This window comes from Lichenostomus cassidix, unplaced genomic scaffold, assembly GCF_008360975.1.
Source record: "Lichenostomus cassidix isolate B80296 unplaced genomic scaffold, HeHo_3.0 HiC_scaffold_36, whole genome shotgun sequence".
Lineage (NCBI taxonomy): Eukaryota > Metazoa > Chordata > Aves > Passeriformes > Meliphagidae > Lichenostomus > Lichenostomus cassidix.
Window position 1 is genome coordinate 1,180,137 of NW_028147270.1, and position 24,778 is coordinate 1,204,914.

Here is a 24,778-nt window from a genome sequence, read left to right on the forward strand (position 1 = left end):
TTTAGGGGGATTTTGGGGGAATTCTGGGAGGTTCAGGGAATTTGGGAATTTTGGAATTTTAGGTGGGACTTTTGGAGGAGTTTTTGGAATTTCAGGGAGAATTATGGAATTTTGGAGGGGATTTTGGGGGAAATGATGGAGTTTTGAGGGGAATTTTGGGAATTTCAGGGGGAAATTTGGGGAATTTTGAAATTTTGGGGGGGGGATAGGGAGGAATTTTGAAGGCCAGGGTTTGGAGGGAATTTTGAAAGGCTTCCTGAAATTTTGGGGGTTTTGGAGGGAATTTTGGGGAATTTTGAAGGAAATTTGAGGGGAATTTCCGAAAATTTGGGGGATTTCGGGGAATTTTGGGAGTTTAGAGGGGATTTTGGGGGATTGGGAGTGAATTTTGGGGGAAATTTGGGGGAAATTTCCTGAAATTTTGGAGGTTTTTGAAAGGAATTTTAGGGGAATTTTGAAGGATTATTGGGGGAATTTGGGAGGATTTTGAGAGGAATTTCCAAAAATTTGGGGGAATTTGGGAGGAATTTAAGGGTAATTTCCAAAAATTTGGGGAATTTTGGGCGATTTGAAGGGAATTTTGGGGGAAATTTCCCGAAAATTTGGGGGTTTTGGAGGGAATTTTGAAGGATTTTGAGGGAAATTTGGGGGGATTTTGAGAGGAATTTCCAAAAATTTGGAGGATTTGGGGAATTTGGGGAGTTTTGAGGGAATTTTGGGGAAATTTCCTGAAATTTTTGGGGGTTTTGGAGGGAATTTTGGGGATTTTTGAAGGATTTGGAGAGGAATTTTTGGGAAATTTGGGGGATTTGGGGAATTTTGGGAGGATTTTGAGGGATTTTTTGGGAAATTTCCTGAAATTTTGGGGAATTTCGAAGGATTTTGAGGGGAATTTGGGAGGCTTTTGAGAGGAATTCCCAAAAATTTGGGGGATTTTGGGAGGGTTTGGGAATTTTGGGAGTTTGGAGGGAATTTTGGGGAAATTTTGGGGGTTTTGGAGGGAATTTTCCCAAAATTTTGGGAGTTTTGAAGGGAATTTGGGGGGATTTTGAGGGGAATTTCCTGATATTTTGGGGGTTTTGGAGGAATTTAAGGGAAATTACCCAAAATTTTGGGGAAATTTCCTGAAATTTTTGGGGTTTTGGAGGGAATTTTGGGGGTTTTGGAGGGAATTTTGGGGAATTTTGAAGGGAATTTAAGGGGAATTTCCAAAAATTTGGGGGATTTTGGGAGGATTTGGAAATTTTGGGAGTTTGGAGGGAATTTTGGGGAAATTTTGAGGGAATTTGGGGGGATTTTGAGAGGAATTTCCAAAAATGGGGGGAAATTTGGGAAAATTTCCTGAAATTTTTGGGGAAATTTCCCAAAATTTTGGGGGTTTGGGAGGGAATTTTGAGGGGAATTTTGGGAGGAATTTAAGGAGAATTTCCCAAAATTTGGGGAATTTTGGGAGGGATTTGGGGATTTTGGGGAGATTTGGGGGAGTTGGGAGGGAAATTTCCCAAAATTTTGGGGATTTTGGAGGGAATTTTCCCAAAATTTGGGGGATTTGGAGGGAATTTTGGGGAATTTGGAAGGAAATTTGAGAGGAATTTCCAAAAATTTGGGGAATTTTGGGGGTTTTGGAGGGAATTTTGGGGGAAATTTGGGGTAATTTCCTGAAATTTTGGGGGGAATTTTGGGGAATTTTGGAGGATTTTGAGGGGAATTTGGGAGGATTTTGAGAGGAATTTCCAAAAATTTGGGGGATTTTGGGAGGATTTGGGAATGGGGAAAAAATCCCCAAAAATCCCCAAAAATCCCCAAAAATCCCCAAAACTCTCAGCCATTCCCAAAATCCCAGAAATGACCCAAAAAATGGGATTTTTCCCCCAGAAAATTTTGTAGTTTTAGGAGAAGAAAAAACCCAAAAAATCCAAAAAAAATCCCAAATATTTAAATAGAAAAAACCCAAAAAATCCCAAAATCCCAAATATTTCATCAGAAAAAATCCCAAAAAATCCCAAAAATCCCCAAAAATCCCAAATTTTTGAATAGGAAAAAAACCAAAAAAATCCCAAAAAATCCAAAAAAATCCCAAAAAAATCCCAAAAAAATCCCAAAAATCCCCAAAAAATCCCAAAAAAATCCAAAAAAAATCCCCAAAAATTCCAAAAAAATCCCCAAAACTCCCCAAAAATCTCAGCCATTCCCAAAATCCCAGAATTTACCCAAAAATTGGGATTTTCCCCCAGAAAATTTTGTAGTTTTAGGAGAAGAAAAAACCCAAAAAATCCCCAAAAAATCCCAAATATTTAAATAGGAAAAAATCCCAAAAAATCCCCAAAATCCAAAATATTTCATCAGAAAAAATCCAAAAAAATCCCAAAAATCCCCAAAATCCCAAATTTTCGAATAGGAAAAAAATAAAAAAAAATCCCAAAAAATCCAAAAAAATCCCCAAAAAATCCAAAAAAATCCCCAAAAATTCCCAAAAAAATCCCCAAAAAATCCCCAAAAATTCCCAAAAAATCCCCAAAACTCCTCAAAACTTTCAGCCATTCCCAAAATCCCGGAATTTACCCAAAAATTGGGATTTTCCCCCAGAAAAGCGCCAGGTATCTGCAGCAGGAGCTGCAGAATATTCGAATAGGAAAAAACCAAAAAAAAAATCCCAAAATCCCAAATATTTCAGCAGAAAAAAATCAAAAAAATCCCAAATATTTCAGCAGAAAAAAATACCCAAAAATCAAAAAAAATCCCCCAAAAAATCCAAAAAATCCCCAAAAAATCCCCAAAATCCAAAATATTTCATCAGAAAAAATCCCCAAAAATCCCCAAAAAATCCCAAAAAATCCCCAAAATCCAAAATATTTCATCAGAAAAAATCCAAAAAAAATCCCCAAAAATCCCCAAAAATATTTGAATAGGAAAAAAATCCCAAAAAATCCCCAAAAAAATCCCAAAAAATCCCCAAAAATCCCCCAAAATCCAAAAAATCCCAAAAATCCCCAAAAAATCCAAAAAAATCCCAAAAATTCCCAAAAAATCCCCCAAAATCCCAAATTTTTGAATAGGAAAAAAATAAAAAAATAATAAAAAAAAAATCCAAAAAAATCCCCAAAAAATCCTCAAAAAATCCCCAAAAAATCAAAAAAAATCCCCAAAAAATCCCCAAAAAAATCCCCCAAAAATCCCCAAAAAAATCCCAAAAAATCCCCAAAAAATCCCCAAAATCCATGGGAAGTCTCAGCCATTCCCAAACTCCCGGAAATGACCCAAAATTTGGGATTTTCCCCCAGAAAAGCGCCAGGTATCTGCAGCAGGAGCTGCCGGTGAGAATCGCCCATCGGATCCAAGGCTTCCGGAACCTTCCCTTCATCATCGGCTGCAACCCAACCATCCTCCACGTGGTGAGAATTCCCAAAATTCCCAAAATTCCCAAAATTTTGGGGAAAATCCCAAAATTTTGGGGGAAAAATGCGAAAATTTGGGGGAAAAATGTGAAAATTTGGGGGAAAAATGCAAAAATTTGGGGGAAAAATGCGAAAATTTGGGGGGAAAATGTGAAAATTTGGGGATTTTGGAGACTTTTTGGATGTGGTGAGGCTGAAAATCCCAAAATTCCCGAAATTTTTTGGGGGAAATCCCAAAAATTTGGGGCGAAATCCCTGAAATTTTGGGAGCGAAAATCGCGAAATTCCCAGAAAAATATGAAAATTTGGGAATTTTTGTGTATTTTTGGGTGAAATCCAACCATCTTGCACGTGGTGAGTTCCCAAAATTGCCAAAATTTTGGGGAAAAATCCCAAAAATTTGGGAAAAAAAGTGAAATTTTGGGGGGAAAATGTGAAAATTTGGGGGAAAAATACGAAAATTTGGGGGGAAAATGCGAAAATTTGGGGGAAAATATGAAATTTTGGGGATTTTGGAGACGTTCTGCATGTGGTGAGGCTGAAATTCCCCAAATTCCCGAAATTTTTGGGGGGAAATCCTGAAAATTTTGGAAAAACCCTGGAATTTTGGGGGGAAAAAAGTGAAAATTTGGGGGAAAAATGTGAAAATTTGGGGGGAAAATATGAAAATTTGGGGATTTTGGAGACGTTGTGCACGTGGTGAGCTCCATAAACTTCTGGAATTCCTCAAATTCCCAAAATTTTGGGGAAAATTCCCGAAATTTTGGGAAAAAAATGTGAAATTTTGGGAGCGAAAATCGCGAAATTCCCAGAAAAATGTGAAAATTTGGGGGAAAAAAGTGAAAATTTGGGAATTTTGGTGTATTTTTGGGTGAAATCCAACCATCTTGCACGTGGTGAGTTCCCAAAATTCCCAAAATTTTGGGGAAAAATCCCAAAAATTTGGGAAAAAAAGTGAAATTTTGGGGGGAAAATGTGAAAATTTGGGGGAAAAATGTGAAAATTTGGGGAAAAAATACGAAAATTTGGGGGGAAAATGTGAAAATTTGAGGATTTTGGAGACGTTCTGCACGTGGTGAGCTCCATAAACTTCTGGAATTCCTCAAATGCCCAAAATTTTGGGGAAAATTCCCGAAATTTTGGGAAAAAAATGTGAAATTTTGGGAGTGAAAATCGCGAAATTCCCACGGAAATAGGAAATTCTGGGGAAAAAATCTGTGAAAATTTGGGGATTTTGGAGCCCCAGAATTCCAGGGGGAATCCCAAAATTCTCTGTGGGATCCTGAAATTCCCAAAATTTCCAAAGTTCCCAGAATTCCAAAAATTCCCAGCATTCTTGAAATTCCAAAAAAAATCCCAGAATTTCTGGAATTCCCAAAACGCCCTGAAATGCCCAGAATTCCCGAAATCCCCCAAATTCCCAAAATTCACAGAATGCCTGAAATTCCTGAAATTCCTGGAATTCCCAAAAAATCCCCCAAATTCCCAGAATTCTTGAAATGCCCGAAATTCTCAAATAAGTCCCAGAATTCCCCAAATTCCCAACGTTCCTGAAATCCCCGAAATTCCTAGCATTCCCAAAGTTCCTGAAATTCCCAGAATTCCCGAATAATTCCCGAAATAATCCCCGAAATCCCCAAATTCCCAGCACTCTCAGGTGTGACTCTCTCTCTCTCTCTCTCTCTCTCAGCACGAGTTGTACATCAGAGCTTTCCAGAAACTCAGCGACTTCCCGCCGGTGAGTCTCACCTGAGTTACCTGAGAGTTACCTGAGAGTTACCTGTGAGTGACACACCTGAGAGTTACCTCTGTGTGTTACACCTGAGAGTCACACCTGAGTGTCACCTGTGTGTGTTACACCTGAGAGTTACCTGTGAGTTACCTGTGTGTGTTACACCTGTGTCTGTGTTACCTGAGAGTCACCTGAGAGTTACACCTGTGTGTGAATTACACCTGTGTGTGTTACACCTGAGAGTTACCTGAGAGTTACCTGTGTGAGTTACCTGGGAGTTACCTGGGTGTTACCTGTGTTACACCTGTGTGTGTTACACGTGAGAGTTACACCTGAGAGTTACCTGTCTGTGTCACACTTGAGAGTTACCTGTGAGTGACCTGTGTGTGTCACCTGTCTGTGTCACCTGTGCGTGTGTTACACCTGTGTGTGTCACACCTGAGAGTTACCTGTGTGAGTTACCTGTGTGTGTCACACCTGTGTGTGTTACACCTGAGAGTTTCCTGTGAGTGACCTGTGTCACCTGAGTCACACCTGAGAGTTACCTGTGTTACACCTGAGAGTTACCTGAGAGTTACCTGTGTGTGACACCTGAGTGTGTTACACCTGTGTGTGTTACACCTGAGAGTTACTTGTGTGTGTCACACCTGAGTGTGTCACACTTGTGTGTGTCACACCTGAGAGTTACCTGAGAGTTACCTGTGAGTGACACACCTGTCTGTCATACCTGTGTGTTACACCTGAGAGTCACACCTGAGTGCCACACCTGTGTGTGTGTTGCACCTGAGAGTTACCTGTGTGTGACACACCTGAGAGTTATACCTGTGTGTGACACACCTGAGTGTTACCTGAGAGTTACCTGTGAGTTACACCTGTGCTGTGTGTGTTACACCTGAGAGTCACACCTGAGTGTGTCACACCTATGTGTGTGTTACACCTGTGAGTTACCTGTGTGTGTCATACCTGTGAGTTACCTGTGTCACCTGTCTGTGTCATGCCTGAGAGTTACCTGTTAGTTACCTGTGAGTTACCTGTGAGTTACCTGTGAGTTACCTGAGGCACACCTGAGAGTTACACATGAGAGTTACCTGTGTCACCTGTCTCACTTCTCCCACCTGCCACACCTGTCTCACCTGTCCATATCTCACCTGTCTCACCTATCCATGTCACACCTGTCTGTCTCACCTGCAGATCCAGGTGCTCTCAGACCAAGCTCAGTACTGTCTGTGTGTCTCACCTGTCTCACCTGTACAGATCCAGGTGCACTCAGACGAGGCTCAGTACTGAGTGTCTCACCTGTCTCACCTGTCACACCTGTCCCATACCTGTCTCACCTGTGCACATCCAGGTGTGCTCCGATGAGGCTCAGTACTGTGTCTGTGTGTCTCACCTGTCTCACCTGTCCAGATCCAGGTGCGCTCAGACCAAGCTCAGTACTGTCTATGTGTGTCTCACCTGTCTCACCTGTCCATGTCTCACCTGTGTGTCTCACCTGTCTCACCTGTCCAGATCCAGGTGTGCTCAGACCAAGCTCAGTACTGTGTGTATCACACCTGTCTCACCTGTCCATATCTCACCTGTCTCACCTGTCCAGATTCAGGTGCTCTCAGACCAAGCTCAGTACTATGTCTGTGTCTCACTTGTCCATGTCTCACCTGTCTGTCTCACCTGTCTCAGATCCAGGTGCGCTCAGACCAAGCTCAGTACTATCTCACCTGTCTCACCTGTCCCATACCTGTCTCACCTGCAGATCCAGGTGCTCTCAGACCAAGCTCAGTACTATCTCACCTGTCTCACCTGTCCCATACCTGTCTCACCTGCAGATCCAGGTGCGCTCGGATGAGGCGCAGTACTGCGCTCTGCTGCGGCAGCTGCTGGAAGATCACAAGGATGTTGTGACTCTGCTGGCCGAGGGGCTGAGGGAGTGCAGGAGACACATCCAGGTAACTCACCTGGGACAGGTAACTCACCTGAGATACAGGTAAACACACCTGGGACAGGTAAACATCATCTGGGATACACCTGAGATACACCTGGGATAGACAGACACACCTGTGATACACACTCTGCTGGCCAAGGGGCTGAGGGAGTGCAGGAGGCACATCCAGGTAACTCACCTGAGCACACCTGGGACAGGTAAACACACCTGAGTTACACACACTGCTGGCTGAGGGAGTGCAGGAGACACATCCAGGTAACTCACCTGGGACAGGTAAACACACCTGAGATACAGGTAAACATCATCTGTGATACACCTGGATACACCTGGGACAGGTAACTCACCTGTGACACATACACTCTGCTGGCCGAGGGGCTGAGGGAGTGCAGGAGACACATCCAGGTAACTCACCTGGGACAGGTAAACACACCTGGGACAGGTAAACACACCTGGATACACCTAAGATACACCTGGGATACACCTGGGACAGGTAACTCACCTGAGTTACACACTCTGCTGGCTGAGGGGCTGAGGGAGTGCAGGAGACACATCCAGGTAACTCACCTGGGACAGGTAACTCACCTGGGACACACCTGTAACACACCTGGGACACACAGGTAACTCACCTGTCCCACAGGACGAGCGCCTCCTGCGGCTGTTCCTGAACAGGTAACACACCTGACACAGATAACACACCTGTAACACACCTGAGACAGGTAACTCACCTGGGACACACCTGTAACACACCTGGCACACACAGGTAACTCACCTGACACAGATAACACACCTGTAACATACCTGAGACAGGTAAAACACCTGTAACACACCTGAGACAGGTAACACACCTGAGACAGGTAACACATGTGTAACACGCGTGAGACAGGTAACTCACCTGGGACACACCTGGGACAGGTAACTCACCTGAGACAGGTAACACACCTGGGACACACCTGAGGTACACCTGGGACACACCTGAGACAGGTAACTCACCTGGCCCAGGCAACTCACCTGTCCCACAGGACGAGCGCCTCCTGCGGCCATTCCTGGACAGGTAACACACCTGGGACAGGTAACACACCTGGGGCAGGTAACACACCTGAGCACACCTGGCACACACAGGTAACTCCCCTGTCCCACAGGACGAGCGCCTCCTGCGGCCGTTCCTGGACAGGTAACACACCTGGGACAGGTAACACACCTGTAACACACCTGAGACAGGTAACACACCTGTAACACACCTGGGACAGGTAACATGCCTGAGACAGGTAACTCAGTGGGGACAGGTAACTCGCCTGGGACACACCTGAGACAGGTAACACACCTAGGGCAGGTAACACACGTGTAACACACATGAGACAGGTAACACACCTGGGACACACCTGAGGTACACCTGGGACACACCTGAGACAGGTAACTCACCTGTAACACACCTGGGACACACAGGTAACTCACCTGGGACACACCTGAGACAGGTAACTCACCTGGCCCAGGTAACTCACCTGTCCTGCAGGACGAGCGCCTCCTGCGGCCGTTCCTGGACAAGACGCTGACGTCACGCCTGGGCATGAGGATGTTGGCAGCTCATCACCTGGCGCTGCACGAGGACAAGGTGAGCTCACCTGGCCAGGTGTGACATCACCTGTAGATCCCCTATAGAAACCCTATAGATCCTATAGAAACCCTATAGAAACCCCATAGAAACCCCATAGGATGTTAGCAGCTCCTCACCTGGCGCTGCACGAGGACAAGGTGAGCTCACCTGGACAGGTGTGACATCACCTGTAGATCCCCTATAGAAACCCTATAGATCCTATAGAAACCCTATAGAAACCCCATAGAAACCCCATAGGATGTTAGCAGCTCCTCACCTGGCGCTGCACGAGGACAAGGTGAGCTCACCTGGACAGGTGTGTCCTTAGAGAAAACCCATAGAAACCTATGGAAACCCTATAGAAACCCCATAGAAATCCTATAGATCCTATAGAAACCCTATAGAAACCCCATAGATCCCAATAGGATGTTAGCAGCTCCTCACCTGGCGCTGCACGAGGACAAGGTGAGCTCACCTGGGCACAGGTGTGTTCCTTTAGAAACCCCATAGAAACCTATGGAAACCCCATAGAAACCCTATAGAAACCCCATAGAAACCCCATAGATCCTATAGATCCCCTATAGAAACACCATTTCCCTTCATTATTTTTCCCATATTTTCCCTTTTTCCCCCCATTTTTGCCACAGGATTTTTTGCCTGGTTTTCCCCCATTTTTTACCTGTTTTTCCCCATTTTTTGCCTGTTTTTCCCCCATTTTTTACCTGTTTTTCCCCATTTTTTACCTGTTTTTCCCCATTTTTTGCCTGTTTTTGAACCATTTTTTGCCTGTTTTTGACCCATTTTTTGCCTGTTTTTTTCTGTTTTTCCCCCATTTTCCCCCATTTTTTCCCATTTTTCCTGGATTTTTCCCCATCTTTCCCCATTCCTTTCCTTTTTTTTTCTGGATTTTTCTGTTTTTCCCCATTTTTCCCCATTTTCCCCCATTTTTCCCCATTTCCCCCATTTTTCCCCATTTTTCCTGGATTTTTCCCCATTTTTTCCCCATTTTCCCTCATTTTTTCCCATTTTTTCCCATTTTTTCCCATTTTTTCCCCATTTTCCCCCATTTTTCCCCATTTTTTCTTCATTTTTCCCCATTTTTCCCCATTTTTCCTCATTTTTCCCCATTTTTTCCCAATTTCTTTCCTTTTTTTCCTGTTTTTTCCCCATTTTTCTCCATTTCTTTCCTGTTTTTTCCCCTTTTTTCTCCCTTTTTCCCCCATTTTTCCCCATTTTTCCATTTTTTCCTTTATTCCCCATTTTTTCTCCTATTTTTTCCTTTTTCCCCTTTTTTCCTTTTTTCCCCTTTTTTCCGTTTTTCCCCTTTTTTCCCCAATTTTTCCTGTTTCTTCCCCATTTTTCCCCATTTTCCTATTTTTTCCCTTTTCCCCATTTTTTCTCCTATTTTTTCCCTTTTTCCCTTTTCCCCTTTTTTCCCCAATTTTCCTGTTTCTTCCACATTTTTTCCTTGTTTTTTTCCCCAATTTTCCCCATTTTTTCCCATTTTCCCCAATTTTCCCCCATTTTTCCCCATTTTTTTCCCCTTTTTCTTCTCTGTTTCTCCTTTTTCCCCTTTTCCCCTTTTTCCCCCAAATTTCCCCGTTTTTCCCCATTTTCCTCCCATTCTTTCCTTGTTTTTTTCCCTGATTTTTCCCACTTTCCCCATTTTTCCCAATTTTCCCCATTTTCCCCAATTTTCCCTATTTTTTCCCCATTTTCCCCACTTTTTAACGGATTTTTCCCGATTTTTCCCGATTTTTCCCCAATTCCCAGCCGGATTTCGTCGGCATCATCTGCACTCGGCTCTCCCCGAAAAAACTCATCGAGAAATGGGTCGACTTCTCCAGGTGAGCCTGAGACACACCTGGGCACACCTGAGACACACCTGGGGACATTTGGGGACACCTGGGGACATTAAGGACACCTGGGGACATGGGGGACACCTGAGACACACCTGGGGACACACCTGGGGACATCTGAGACACACCTGGGGACACCTGAGACACACCTGGGGACACCTGGGGACACCTGGGGACATCAGAGACACACCTGAGATATACCTGGGGCCATTGGGGACACCTGAGACACACCTGGGGACATTGGGGATGCCTGGGGACATCTGAGATACACCTGGGGACACCTTGGGGACACCTGGGGACATTGGGGACACACCTGGGGACATCAGGGGACACCTGAGACACACCTGGGCACACCTGGGGACACCTGGGGACATTGGGGATACACCTGGGGACACCTGGGGACACCTGGGGACATTGGGGATACACCTGGGGACACCTGGGGACAGCTGAGATACACCTGGGGACACCTGAGACACACCTGGGGACACCTGGGAGACACCTGGGGACACCTGGGGACACCTGGGGACATCAGAGATACACCTGAGACACACCTGGGGACAGCTGAGATACACCTGGGGACACAGCTGAGATACACCTGGGGCCATTGAGGACACCTGGGACACACCTGGGGTCACCTGGGGACATTACGGACACACCTGGACACACCTGGGGACAACAGAGGTGACACAGGTGACAGCAGGATGGCAACAGCGAGGGTGACAGGAGGTGACAGAGGTGAGACCAGGTGACTGCAGGTGACTCAGGTGTCACTCAGGTGTGTCACAGGTGTCACTCAGGTGTCACTCAGGTGTGTCCCACCTGTCCCAGGTGTGTCTGTGAGCACCAGTACGGGAACGGCCGTGGGACAGCAGTGACACTGAGTGACTGTAGGTGACAGTAGGTGACTCTAGGTGACTGTGAGGTCACTCAGGTGTGTCACAGGTGTGTCACAGGTGTATCACACCTGTCCCAGGTGTGTCTGTGAGCACCAGTACGGGAACGGCCGCGGGACAGCAGTGACACTGAGTGACTGTAGCTGACAACAGGTGACTCTAGGTGACAATAGCTGACTGTAGGTCACTCAGGTGTCACTCAGGTGTGTCACACCTGTCTCACACCTGTCACACACCTGTCACACACCTGTCCCACACCTGTCTAGGAGGTTGTGTGAACACCAGTACGGGAACGCCCCGCGGGTTCGGATCAACAGCCGTGGCACTGCAGTGACACTGAGTGACACTGGGTGACATTGGGTGACATTAGGCTATCAGAGGGTCACTCAGGTGTCACTCAGGTGTGTCACACCTGTCACACACCTGTCCTAGACGATTATGTGAGCACCGATACGGGAACGCCCCGCGGGTTCGGATCAATGGCCATGGGACTGCAGTGACACTGAGTGACATTAGGCTATCAGAGGGTCACTCAGGTGTATCTCAGGTGTGTCACAGGTGTCACTCAGGTGTGTCCCACCTGTCCCAGGTGTGTCTATGAGCACCAGTACGGGAACGGCCGTGGGACAGCAGTGACACTGAGTGACTGTAGGTGACAGTAGGTGACTCTAGGTGACTGTGAGGTCACTCAGGTGTGTCACAGGTGTCACTCAGGTGTGTCACAGGTGTGTCACACCTGTCCCAGGTGTGTCTGTGAACTCCAGTATGGGAATGGCTGTGGGACAGCAGTGACACTGAGTGACATTAAGCTATCAGAGGGTCACTCAGGTGTATCTCAGGTGTGTCACAGGTGTCACTCAGGTGTGTCCCACCTGTCCCATGTGTCTCTGTGAACACCAATATGGGAATGGCTGTGGCACAGCAGTGACACTGAGTGACTGTAGCTGACTGTAGGTGACTCAGGTGTATCTCAGGTGTGTCACACCTGTCACACACCTGTCTAGGAGGTTGTGTGAGCACCAGTATGGGAACACCCCGCGGGTTTGGATCAACGGCCATGGCACTGCAGTGACACTGAGTGACTGTAGCTGACTGTAGGTGACTCAGGTGTATCTCAGGTGTGTCACAGGTGTCTCACACCTGTCCCACCTGTCCCAGGAGGCTCTGTGAGCACCAGTACAGGAATGCCCCGCGGGTTCGGATCAACGGCCATGGGACAGCAGTGACACTGAGTGACATTAGGCTATCAGAGGGTCACTCAGGTGTATCTCAGGTGTGTCACAGGTGTCACTCAGGTGTGTCCCACCTGTCCCATGTGTCTCTGTGAACACCAATATGGGAATGGCTGTGGCACAGCAGTGACACTGAGTGACTGTAGCTGACTGTAGGTGACTCAGGTGTATCTCAGGTGTGTCACACCTGTCCCACACCTGTCCCACACCTGTCACACACCTGTCCCACACCTGTCCAGGCGGCTCTGTGAGCACCAGTACGGGAACGCCCCGCGGGTTCGGATCAACGGCCACGTCACAGCAGTGACACTGAGTGACATTGGGTGACATTAGGCTATCAGAGAGTGTCACAGGTGTCACTCAGGTGTGTCACACCTGTCACACACCTGTCCCACACCTGTCCCAGGCGGCTCTGTGAACACCAGTACGGGAACGCCCCGCGGGTTCGGATCAACGGCCACGTCACAGCAGTGACACTGAGTGACACTGAGTGACATTGGGCTATCAGAGGGTCACTCAGGTGTATCTCAGGTGTGTCACAGGTGTCACTCAGGTGTGTCACACCTGTCCCACACCTGTCTAGGAGGCTCTGTGAGCACCAGTACGGGAACGCCCCGCGGGTTCGGATCAACGGCCATGGCACAGCAGTGACATTGGGTGACATTAGGCTATCAGAGGGTCACTCAGGTGTATCACAGGTGTGTCACAGGTGTCACTCAGGTGTGTCACACCCCTGTCACACCTGTCCAGGAGGCTCTGTGAGCACCAGTACGGGAACGCCCCGCGGGTTCGGATCAACGGCCACGTCGCCGCTCGCTTCCCGTTCATCCCGCTGCCGCTGGACTACGTGTTACCTGAGCTGCTCAAGAACGCCATGAGGTACCTGGGGAGGGTTTTTGGGGAGAATTTGGGGGAATTTGGGGAGTTTTGGGGATTTTGGGGGGATTTAGAGAGGATTTTTGGGGGATTTGAGGGGAATTTCAGGAGATTTGGGGAGTTTGGGAGATTTGGGGAGATTTTGGGGAGTTTTGGGAGGTTTTGGGTGATTTTTGGGAATTTTTGGGGAGTTCTGGGGAGTTTTGGGAGGATTTTTGGGGAGTTTTGGGGATTTTGGGGAGATTTGGGGGATTTTTGGGGAGTTCTGGGGATTTTGGGGGGTTTGGGAGGATTTGGGGGATTTTGGGGAGTTTTGGGGGAGATTTGGGGGAGATTTGGGGAGCATTTTGGGGATTTTGGGGAATTTGGGAGATTTTGGGGATTTTGGGGATTTTGGGGATTTAGGGAGATTTTGGGATTTTGGGGGATTTTGGGGAGTTTTGGGAAGATTTTGGGAGTTTTGGGATTTGGGGGATTTTGGGGGAGTTTTGGGTGATTTTTGGGGAATTTTGGGAGTTTTGGGGATTTGGGGAATTTTGGGGAGTTTTGGGGGATTTTTGGAGGAGATTTTGGGGGAGGAGGATTTTGGGATTTTGGGAGGATTTGGGAGGATTTTGGGGGATTTTGAGGAGTTTGGGAAGATTTTTGGGGATTTGGGGAGTTTTGGGGATTTTTGGGGGAGTTTTGGGAGGATTTGGGGGATTTTGGGGAGTTTGGGAGAGATTTAGGAGGATTTTGGGGAGTTTTGGGGAGTTTTGGGAGGATTTGGGGGATTTTGGGGGAGATTTGGGAGGATTTTTGGGGGATTTTGGGGAGTTTTGGGGTTTTAGGGATTTTGGGGGGTTTGGGGGGATTTTTGGGAGAGTTTAGGAGAATTTGGGGAGATTTGGGGAGGTTTTGGGGAGATTTTGGGGAAATTTGATTTTGAGGGGATTTGGGGGAATTTGGGAGATCTGAGGAGGATTTTGGGGAATTTTGGAATTTGGGAGGATTTTTTGGGAATTTTGGGGGAAATTTGGGAGATTTGGGGGAATTTTGGGGGAAATTTGAGGAGGATTTTGGGGGAATTTGGGAGATTTGGGAGGATTTTTGGAGGATTTTTGGGAATTTTGGGAGATTTGAGGGAATTTTGGGGGGAATTTTTGGGGGATTTTGGGATTTTTGGGGGATTTTGGGGGAATTTTTGGGGAATTTTGGGTGTCAGAAGTGGATCCCAGGATGTCCCTGAGTGTCCCCAGGGTGGATTTTGGGGTCCCAGGTGTCCCCAGGTGTCCCCAGGTGTCCCCAGGTGTCCCCAGGTGTCCCCAGGGTGGTTTTTGGGATCCCAGGTGACACTTTGGTGTCCCCAGGATGGTTTTTGGGGTCCCTGGGTGTCCCCAGGTGACACTTTGGGGTCCCTGAGTGTCCCCAAGGTGGTTTTTGGGGTCCCTGGGTGTCCCCAGGTGTCACTTTGGGGTCCCAGGATGTCCCCAGGATGTCCCCAGGGTGGTTTTTGGGGTCCCAGGTGACACTTTGGGGTCCCTGAGTGTCCCCAGGGTGGTTTTTGGGGTCCCAGGTGTTGCCAGGTGACACTCAGGTGACACTGGTGCCACCCAGGGCCACCATGGAGTCTCACCTGGACACTCCCTACAACGTCCCCGACATCGTGGTGACAATCGCCAACAACGACATCGACCTCGTCATCCGGTGAGTGTCACCTGAGGGTCACCTGGGGACACCTGAGGGTCACCTGTGTGTCACCTGAGGGTCACTGAGGGTCACCTGTGTCACCTGAGGGTCACCTGAGGGTCACCTGAGGGTCACCTGTGTCACCTGAGGGTCACCTGTGTGTCACCTGTGTCACCTGAGGGTCACCTGAGTGGCACCTGAGTGGCACCAAGATGTTCCCAAAGCGTGACCAAGATGTCATCAAGGTGTCCTCAGTGTCCCCAATGCCCTCAATGTCCCCACATGTCCCCAAATGTCCCCAACGTCCCCAAATGTCCCCACTGACCACAATATCCTCAATGTCCCCTAATCCCCACAATGTCCCCAACGTCCCCCACTGTCCCCTGCTCTGTCCCCAATGCCCCCAATGTCTCTAATGTCCCCAACATCCCCAAATGTCCCCAAATGTCCCCAACATACTCAATGTCCTCAATGCTGTCCCCAATGTCCCCAATCCCCTCAATGTCCCCAATGTCCCCAACTGTCCCCAAATGTCCCCAAATCCCCCAATGACCCCAATCTGCCCAATGACCCCAATGTCCCCAAAATGTCCCCAATCCCCCCATTGACCTCAATGTCCCCAATGTCCCCAATGACTCCACCGTCCCTGATGTCCCGAATGTCCCCAAATCCCCCAAATGTCGCCAACATCCCCAATGTCCCCAAATGTCCACAATGTCCCCAAATCCCCCAAATGTCTCCAGTGTCCCCAGTCCCTCAATGTCCCCCCTGCTCTGTCCCCAAATGTCCCCAATGTCCCCAACATCCCCAACATCCTCAACATCCCCACTGTCCCCAAATGTCCCCAAATGTCCCCACCATCCCCAAATGTCCCCAATGTCCCCAACGTTCCCAATCCCCAAATGTCCCAAATGTCCCCACTGTCCCCAAATGTCCCCAATGTCCCCAAATGTTCCCAATCTCCCCCAATGTCCCCACTGTCCCCAAATGTCCCCAAATGTCCCCAATGTCCCCAAATGTCCCCAAATGTCCCCAAATGTCCCAAATGTCCCCAAATGTCCCAAATGTCCCCAAATGTCCCCGCAGCATCTCAGACCGGGGCGGTGGCATTCCCCACGAGCTGCTGGACAAGGTGACAGAATATCACTTCAGCACGGCCGAGCTCAGCGCCCAGGACCCGCGCCTGGGGGGACCCTTCCGGACCCTCATGGAGGCTGGGGGACAGGCTGGGCCCATGCATGGGTGAGGAGCTGAAATTTGGGAAAATTTGGGGGATTTTTGGGTCATTTTCGGTGAAATTTGGGTGAAATTTGGGTGAAATTTGGCGAAATTTCGCAGATTTTCTGGGATTTTTTGATGATTTTTGGGGATTTTGGGGACCTTTCCGCACCCTGATGGAGGCTGGGGGGCAGGCTGGGCCCATGCACGGGTGAGGAGCCGAAATTTGGGGATTTTGGGAAAATTTGGGTGAAATTTGGGTGAAATTTGGGGGATTTTTGGGGAAATTTCGGAGTTTTTCTGGGATTTTTTGATGATTTTTGGGGATTTTGGGGATCTTTCCGGACCCTGATGGAGGCTGGGGGGCAGGCTGGGCCCATGCACGAGTGAGGAGCCGAAATTTGGGAAATTTGGGAAAATTTGGGGAAATTTGGGTGACATTTGGGTGAAATTTGGGGGATTTTTGGTGAAATTTTGGAGATTTTCTGGGATTTTTGGGTGATTTTTGGGGATTTTGGGGACTTTTCCGGACCCTGATGGAGGCTGGGGGGCAGGCTGGGCCCATGCATGGGTGAGGAGCCAAAATTTGGGAAAATCTGGGGGATTTTGGGTGAAATTTGGGTGAAATTTGGGGGATTTTTGGCGAAATTTTGGGTATTTTCTGGGATTTTTGGGTGATTTTTGGGGATTTTTGGAGTAATTTCTGGACTCTGAACACCATGCACAGGTGAGGGACCCGAATTTGGGGATTTTTGGAAAATTTGGGTGATTTTTCAGTGATTTTTGGGGATTTTTTGGGGAAATTTTGGAGATTTTACGGGATTTTTGGATGATTTTTGGTGATTTTGGGGTCATTTTTGGGGATTTTGGGGACCCTTCCGGACCCTGATGGAGGCTGGGGGGCAGGCTGGGCCCATGCATGGGTGAGGAGCCGAAATTTGGGAAAATTTGGGGGATTTTGGGCAAAATTTGGGTGAAATTTGGGGGATTTTTGGCGAAATTTTTGGGATTTTTGGGATTTTTTGATGATTTTTGGTGATTCTCGGGGCAATTTTGGGGATTTTGGGGTCATTTCTGCACCCTGATGGAGGCTGGCGGGCAGGCTGGACCCATGCACGGGTGAGGGACAGAAATTTGGGAAATTTGGGGGATTTTGGGTCATTTTCGGTGAAATTTGGGTGAAATTTGGCGAAATTTTGCAGATTTTCTGGGATTTTTTGGTGATTTTTGGGTGATTTTCGGGGCATTTTTGGGGATTTTGGGGACCTTTCCGGACCCTGATGGAGGCTGGGGGACAGGCTGGGCCCATGCACGGGTGAGGAGCCAAAATTTGGGAAATTTGGGAAAATTTGGGGGATTTTTGGGGATTTTTTTGGGGAAATTTTGGAGATTTTATGGGATTTTTGGGGATTTTAGAGGGGATTTTGGGGTGGTTTGGGGACCTTTCCGCACCCTGATGGAGGCTGGGGGGCAGGCTGGACCCATGCATGGGTGAGGAGCCAAAATTTGGGGAAATTTGGGTGACATTTGGGCGAAATTTGGGGGATTTTTGGCGAAATTTTGGGGATTTTATGGGATTTTTGGGTGATTTTTGGGGATTTTTGGGTGATTTTTGGGGATTTTTGGAGTAATTTCTGGACCCTGAACACCATGCACAGGTGAGGAACCCAAAATTGGGGAAATTTGGGAAAATTTGGGTGATTTTGGGGTATTTTAGAGAGATTTGAGGTGATTTTTGGGGGATTTTGGGGGATTTTTGGGGTATTTTAGAGAGATTTGGGGTCATTTTTGGGGATCTTGGGGACCCTTCCAGACCCCAGACCCTGATGGAGGCTGGAGGGCAGGCTGGGCCCATGCACGGGTGAGGAGCTGAAATTTGGGGAAATTTGGGTGAAATTTGGGTGAAATTTGGGGGATTTTTGGCGAAATTTTGGGGATTTTATGGGATTTTTGGGTGATTTTTTGGGGATTTTAGAGGGGATTTTGGGGATTTTGGGGTCATTTCTGGACCCTGATGGAGGCTGGGGGGCAGGCTGGAGCCATGTATGGGTGAGGAGCCAAAATTTGGGGGATTTTTGGGGATTTTTTGGGGAATTTTTTGGGAATTTTTTTGGGAACCTTCAGGAACGTTCCGGCATCCCCTCTGTCCCGGCAGGTTCGGCTTCGGGGTGAATTTTGGGCTATTTAGTGACATTTTTGGAGTATTTGATGACCTTTTTGGGGTATTTTATGGGATTTTTTGGAGTATTTTTTGAGATTTTTAGGGTATTTTAAAGTATTTTCAGGATATTTTATAGGGTTTTTTCCAATTTAATGGGATTTCAGGATATTTCACTCTCTCCAAACCAGATTTTTTGGGATTTTTTGGGGAATTTTTTCGGGAACCTTCAGGAACATTCCGGCACCCCCTCTGTCCCGCCAGGTTCGGCTTCGGGCTTTGGGGTTATTTTATGGGGTTTTTTTCCGATTTAATGGGATTTAGGGATATTTCACTCTCTCCAAACGGAACTTTTTGGGAATTTTTTGGAATTTTTTGGGAATTTTTTGGGAACTTTTTTGGAATTTTTTGGGATTTTTTTGGGAATTTTTGGGGAATTTTTTTGGAATTTTTTTAAAATTTTTTTAATTTTTGGGATTTTTGGGGAATTTTTGGGAATTTTTTGTGATTTCTTGTGTTTTTTTGGGGAATTTTTAGGGAATTTTTTGGGAATTTTTTAGGGAATTTTTTGGGAATTTTTCGGGAATTTTTAGGGAATTTTTTGGGAATTCTTTGGGGAATTTTTTGGAATTTTTTTTTAATTTTTGGGGAATTTTTGGAATTTTTTTATTGGGAATTTTGGGAATTTTTTTTAATTTTGGGGAATTTTTGGGGAATTTTTTAATTTTTTGGGAATTTTTTGTGATTTTTTCGGGGAATTTTTGGGGAATTTTTTGGGAATTTTTTGTGATTTTTTGGGGAATTTTTTGTGGAATTTTTGGGGAATTTTTTGGGGAATTTTTTTGGGAATTTTTCGGGAATTTTTTGGGGAATTTTTTCGGGAACCTTCAGGAACATTCTGGAACCCCCTCTGTCCCCCCAGGTTCGGCTTTGGGGTGAATTTTGGGCTATTTGGAGTCGATTTTGGGGCATTTTATGGGGATTTGGAAGCAATTTTTGGTGGAATTTTGGGCTATTTCACTCTCTCCAAATCGAATTTTTTTGGGAATTTTTTGGGGAATTTTTCAGGAATTTTTTCGGGAATTTTTTTGGAATTTTTTGGGATTTTTTTGGGAATTTTTGGGGAATTTTTTTGGATTTTTTAAAAATTTTTTTAATTTTGGGATTTTTTGTGGAATTTTTTGGGAATTTTTTGTGATTTTTTGTGGTTTTTTGGGGAATTTTTTGGGGAATTTTTGGGGAATTTTTTTTGGATTTTTGGGAATTTTTTGTGATTTTTTGGGGATTTTTGGGGAATTTTTGTGATTTTTTGGGGATTTTTGGAGAATTTTTGGGAATTCTTTTTGGAATTTTTGGAATTTTTTGGAAATTTTTGGAATTTTTTGGAATTTTTTTGGAATTTTTTTGGAATTTTTTTTGAATTTTTGGGAATTCTTTTGGGCATTTTTTGGAATTTTTTTTTTAATTTTTCGGGGAATTTTTGGGGAATTTTTGGGGAATTTTTTGTGATTTTTTTGGGAATTTTTAGGATTTTTTGGGAATTTTTGGGGAATTTTTGGGGAATTTTTGGGGAATTTTTTGGGGAATTTTTGGGGAATTTTCTGGGATTTTTTGGGGAATTTTTTGGGAATTTTTTGTGATTTCTTGTGTTTTTTTGGGGAATTTTTTAGGGAATTTTTTGGGAATTTTTTCGGGAATTTTTTGGGAATTTTTTGGAATTTTTTGGGACTTTTTTGGGAATTTTTCCAGGACTTTTTGGGGAATTTTTTGGGAATTCTTTTTGGAATTTTTTTGGAATTTTTTTGGGAATTTTTTGGGAATTTTTTGGGAATTTTTTGTGATTTTTTGTGATTTTTTTGGGGAATTTTTTGGAATTTTTTTGTGATTTTTTGGGGGATTTTTTGGGGAATTTTTCGGGAATTTTTTCGGGAACCTTCAGGAACATTCCGGCACCCCCTCTGTCCCCGCCAGGTTCGGCTTCGGGCTGCCGACGTCGCGCGCCTACGCCGAGTACCTGGGCGGCTCGCTGGTGCTGCAGTCGCTGCAGGGCGTCGGCACCGACGTCTACCTGCGCCTGCGGCACATCGACGGCAAGGCCGAGAGCTTCCGCATCTAGCCGGGCACCTGGGGGGTGGAGGAGCTTCTAGAGGTGGGTTTGGTCTTGAGAACCTTCAAAAGTTGGACTTTGAGGTCATTAAAACCTTGAAAAATTGGGGTTTGGTTCATAAAAACCATGGAGAACCTTCTGGAGGTGGGTTTGGTCTTGAGAACCTTCAAAAGTTGGACTCTGAGGTCATTAAAACCATGAAAAATTGGGGTTTGGGGTCATCAGAACGATGGAGAACCTTCAAAAGTTGGGGTTTGGGGTCATCAAAACCATGGAGAACCTTATAGAGTTGGACTTTGAGGTCATTAAAACCTTGAAAAATTGGGGTTTTGGGTCATCAAAACCATGGAGAAACTTCAAAAGTTGGACTTTGAGGTCATTAAAACCATGGAGAACCTTCTGGAGGTGGGTTTGGTCTTGAGAACCTTCAAAAGTTGGACTTTGAGGTCATTAAAACTGTGGAGAACCTTGAAAAATTGGGGTTTTGGGTCATCAAAACTATGGAGAAACTTCAAAAGTTGGGGTTTGGGTCATGAAAACTATGGAGAACCTTATAGAGTTGGACTCTGAGGTCATTAAAACCATGGAGAACCTTCTAGAGTTGGGGTTTGGTTCATGAAAACCATGGAGAACCTTGAAAAATTGGGATTTGAGGTTATTAAAACCATGGAGAACCTTCTGGAGGTGGGTTTGGTCTTGAGAACCTCCAAAAGTTGGACTTTGAGGTCATTAAAACCATGAAAAATTGGGGTTTGGTTCATAAAAACCATGGAGAACCTTCTGGAGGTGGGTTTGGGGTCATCAGAACCATGGAGAACCTTCTGGAGGTGGGTTTGGTCTTGAGAACCTTCTGAAGTTGGACTTTGAGGTCATTAAAACCATGAAAAATTGGGGTTTGGTCATCAAAACCATGGAGAACCTTATAAAGTTGGGTTTGGTTCATGAAAACCATGGAGAGCCTTCCGAAGGTGGGGTTTGGTCATGAGAACCTTCGAAAGTTGGACTTTGAGGTCATTAAAACCTCGAAAAATTGGGGTTTGGTTCATAAAAACCATGGAGAACCTTCTGGAGTTGGGGTTTGGTTCATGAAAACCATGGAGAACCTTCAAAAGTTGGACTTTGAGGTCATTAAAACCATGGAAAACTTTCTAAAGGTGGGTTTTGGTTCATCAAAACCATGGAGAACCTTCAAAAGTTGGACTTTGAGGTCATTAAAACCTCGAAAAATTGGGGTTTGAGGTCATCAAAACTATGGAGAAACTTCCAAATTTGGGTTTTGGTCATCAAAACCATGGGGAAACTTCCAAAGTTGGACTTTTCCTGTTGAGGTTCTCCAGTTGAGAACCCAACGGTGGACTTTGGTCATCGTGGAGGTCAAGGAGAACCAAAAGTGGACTTCTGACCATCATGGAGGTCAAGGTCAACCCCCCAACTGGACATTGGTCATCTTGATGATCAAGAAGAACCAAAAGTGGACATTTGACCATCATGGAGGTCAAGGAGAACCAAAAGTGGACATTTGACCATCATGGAGGTCAAGGTCACCCCGCCCCTCCCCCACCCACCCCCCGTGTGGCTAATTAGCATTTCCTCGTTAGCCCAATTAAAGCGCGGCCGTGACGGGGGAGGGGCTTTATTGGGGGAGGGGGAGGGGCGGGGCGGGTGATCCGAGAGTCCCAAAATTGGGGTTTTTCCACCCAAAATTCCTCATCTTCATCAGCGTCGGTGACGTCATCATCACCACGGAGACCCAAAAGTCCATTTTTGGGGTTTTTTGACCCAAAGTTCATCATCTTCATCATCATCATCTTCATCATCATCTTCATCATCATCATCATCATCATGGCCCCAAAAGTCCATTTTTGGGACTTTTTGGACCCAAAATTCATCATCTTCATCATTGTCGATGACGTCATCACCACCACGGAGGCCCAAAAGTCCATTTTTGGGGTTTTTTGACCCAAAATTTATCATCATCTTCAGTCAAAAGTTCATTTCAGACTTTATTTGCCCCAAAATTCTTCATCATCATCATCATCATCTTCATCATCATCTTCTTCATCATCATCACCATGGAGACCCAAAAGTCCATTTTTGGGGTTTTTTGACCCAAAATTCATCATCGTCTTCATCATCTTCCTCATCATCATCATCATGGCCCCAAAAGTCCATTTTTGGGAGTTTTTTGACCCAAAATTCATCATCATCATCATCATCATCATCATCATCATCGTGGCCCCAAAAGGCCATTTTTGGGGTTTTTTGACCCAAAATTCCTCATCATCTTCATCATCATCATTGACATCTTCATCATCATCATCATCATGGCCCCAAAAGTCCATTTTTGGGGTTTTTCCACCCAAAATTTGTCATCTGCATTGTCATCGATGACGTCATCATCACCATGGAGACCCAAAAGTCCATTTTTGGGTTTTTTGACCCAAAATTTATCATCATCTTCATCCAAAAGTTCATTTCAGACTTTATTTGCCCCAAAATTCTTCATCATCATCTTCATCATCATCATCATCATCATGGCCCCAAAAGGCCATTTTGGGGGTTTTTTGACCCAAAATTCCTCATCATCTTCGTCATCAATGACATCATCATCACCACGGAGGCCCAAAAGTCCATTTTGGGAGTTTTTTGACCCAAAATTCCTCATCATCTTCATCATCATCTTCATCATCATCTTCATCATCATCATTGACATCCTCATGACCCCAAAAGTCTATTTTTGGGAGTTTTTTGACCCAAAATTCATCTTCATCTTCATCATCGTCATCATCTTCCTCAGGGCCTTCATCTTCCTCGCCTCCATCATCTTCATCTTCCTCTTCCTCACCTTCATCTCCTCCTCCTCATGTTCCTCCTCAGCTCTTCCTTCATCTTCATCATCATCTTCCTCAGGACCTTCATCTTCCTCACCTTCTCCATCATCTTCATCTTCCTCACTTTCTCCGTCATCTTCCTCCTCCGTCATCTTCCTCCTCCTCATCTTCCTCCTCCTCACCTTCCTCCTCCTCAGTTCTTCCATCATCTTCATCATCATCTTCCTCACTTTCTCCATCACCTTCCTCCTCCTCATCTTCTTCATCATCTTCCTCACCTTCTCCATCATCTTCCTCCTCCTCCTCCTCCTCCTCAGCTCCCCCTAATCTTCATCCCCTCCTTCCTCCCCTCCTCCATCTCCCTCCTCTTCCTCAGGGCCTTCATCACCTCCATCACCTTCATCACCTCCATCACCTTCATCACCTCCATCCTCTTCCTCCTCAGGGCCTTCATCACCTTCTTGAGGGCCTTCATCACCTTCCTCATCCTCAGGACCTCCATCCTCCTCCTCCTCAGGGCCTTCATCACCTTCCTCCTCCTCAGGGCCTTCATCACCTTCTCCAGGACCTTCATCTCCTCCACCTTCCTCTTCCTCGTGACCTTCATCTTCATTTTTGGGTTCTACCTCCTCTTCCTCACCTTCATCTCCTCCTCCTCCTCTTCCTCAGCTCCCCCTAATCTTCATCCCCTCCTTCCTCCCCTCCTCCATCTCCCTCCTCTTCCTCGGGGCCTTCATCACCTCCATCCTCCTCATCACCTCCATCACCTTCATCACCTCCATCCTCCTCATCACTTCCATCACCTTCATCACCTCCATCACCTTCATCATCACCTCCATCCTCCTCTTCCTCAGGGCCTTCATCACCTTCCTCATCCTCAGGACCTTCATCACCTTCCTCTTCCTCGTGACCTTCATCTTCATTTTCGGGTTCTCCCTCCTCTTCCTCACGACCTTCATCCCCAATTTCAGGTTCTTCCTCTTCCTCACCTTCATCTCCTCCTCTTCCTCCTCCTCAGCTTCCCCTAATCTTCATCCCCTCCTTCCTCCCCTCCTCCATCTCCCTCCTCTTCCTCGGGGCCTTCATCACCTCCATCCTCTTCCTCCTCAGGGCCTTCATCACCTTCTTGAGGGCCTTCATCACCTTCCTCATCCTCAGGGCCTTCATCACCTCCATCCTCCTCCTCATCACCTCCATCACCTTCATCACCTCCATCCTCCTCTTCCTCAGGGCCTTCATCACCTTGTCCAGGACCTTCATCACCTTCCTCATCCTCAGG

General features: G+C 46.3%; 1 protein-coding gene and 1 long non-coding RNA gene across 3 annotated transcripts in view; one reads left to right on the plus strand and one right to left on the minus strand.

The window, feature by feature from the left end:
• LOC146423781 (branched-chain alpha-ketoacid dehydrogenase kinase-like) overlaps window positions 1-21,561 on the plus strand; it is a 29,825-nt gene extending 8,264 nt beyond the window's left edge. The window contains exons 4-12 of the mRNA XM_085044485.1: window positions 3,282-3,392; window positions 5,086-5,133; window positions 6,951-7,070; window positions 8,577-8,675; window positions 10,431-10,504; window positions 13,392-13,520; window positions 15,114-15,203; window positions 16,272-16,427; window positions 20,533-21,561. Coding sequence (XP_084900611.1) covers window positions 3,282-3,392; window positions 5,086-5,133; window positions 6,951-7,070; window positions 8,577-8,675; window positions 10,431-10,504; window positions 13,392-13,520; window positions 15,114-15,203; window positions 16,272-16,427; window positions 20,533-20,677 — 972 coding nt within the window. The 3' untranslated portion in view covers window positions 20,678-21,561. The remainder of the gene's footprint in view (window positions 1-3,281; window positions 3,393-5,085; window positions 5,134-6,950; window positions 7,071-8,576; window positions 8,676-10,430; window positions 10,505-13,391; window positions 13,521-15,113; window positions 15,204-16,271; window positions 16,428-20,532) is intronic.
• Window positions 7,181-8,318, minus strand: LOC146423782 (uncharacterized). 2 transcript variants are annotated; one of them, XR_014847326.1, is made up of 3 exons: window positions 8,247-8,318; window positions 8,004-8,038; window positions 7,181-7,254 (listed from the first exon to the last, which is right to left on the minus strand). It is a non-coding gene; the product is annotated as an uncharacterized LOC146423782 (long non-coding RNA). The 2 variants fall into 2 exon arrangements; XR_014847327.1 differs by lacking the exon at window positions 7,181-7,254 and adding an exon at window positions 7,670-7,744 and having other exon boundaries at window positions 7,959-8,038.
• Window positions 21,562-24,778: the final 3,217 nt, after the last annotated feature.